This window comes from Pteropus alecto, unplaced genomic scaffold (genome assembly GCF_000325575.1).
Source record: "Pteropus alecto unplaced genomic scaffold, ASM32557v1 scaffold67, whole genome shotgun sequence".
NCBI lineage: Eukaryota > Metazoa > Chordata > Mammalia > Chiroptera > Pteropodidae > Pteropus > Pteropus alecto.
The window spans coordinates 8,493,260-8,494,012 of NW_006441061.1; the positions used below are offsets into that span (position 1 = coordinate 8,493,260).

At 69.5% G+C, this 753-nt stretch overlaps 1 protein-coding gene across 1 annotated transcript in view; it reads left to right on the forward strand.

The window, feature by feature from the left end:
- VAV2 (vav guanine nucleotide exchange factor 2) overlaps positions 1 to 753 on the forward strand; it is a 135,923-nt gene that overhangs the window by 134,810 nt on the left and 360 nt on the right. The window contains exon 24 of the mRNA XM_025051251.1: positions 632 to 748. Coding sequence (XP_024907019.1) covers positions 632 to 748 — 117 coding nt within the window. The remainder of the gene's footprint in view (positions 1 to 631; positions 749 to 753) is intronic.

The following is a 753-nucleotide window of genomic DNA, read 5'->3' on the forward strand; positions in this document are numbered from 1 at the left end:
GGGCGGCGGGTGGCTTGGCGGGTAGCACCAGGGGTCACAGTCGGGCTTGGCTTGGCGCTGCTCTCCTCGCTGCGATGGCCTCTCCCCTGCTCGTCAGCCATTGTCCTTGTCAGCTTTGCCTCCCGTCGCGGCCAACAGCCAGGCGGCCACCCTCAGGGGGAGCTGGGAGTGGAGCCTGTGGGCCCCGCTCTGGTCGTGGGACCTGGCTGCAGGGGGACAGGGTCTCGGTAGCCCCAACTCCATGGCCCTGCACTGCCACCGTCAGAGCCAGAGCCCTTCCCAGCCACTGTGCGTGTCCCCTTCACCATGGTCACTGTCACCTGTTTGTTGGGACCCCTGGGTCCTAGCCTGAGCCGGTCCGGCCAGGTCTCCAGTTGGTTTGGAGCTCGGAACTGGGGACACAGGGGAAGGTGGCCGTGCTCCGCAGCCCCGTCCAGGCACTCTGTCAGAGGGGGGGTGGCTCAGCCATCCACTGGCCATGTGACGCCCGTGCACCGGCATCCGCTCTTGTCCCCGTGAGCACGCTCATTCCTGCGGTGGCCCCCAGCGCGGGCGGTGACCGCTCTGGCCGCCTGCACGGGGAACTCCGCCGGACCGCGCCACAGTGTGACGCCGCCCGTCTCGCCCACAGTGCTCGCGCCCCGCGTCGTCGGCACGGCGGTGGCCAGGTACAACTTTGCCGCCCGGGACATGCGGGAGCTCTCGCTGCGGGAAGGCGACGTGGTGAAGATCTACAGCCGCATGGGCGGCGAC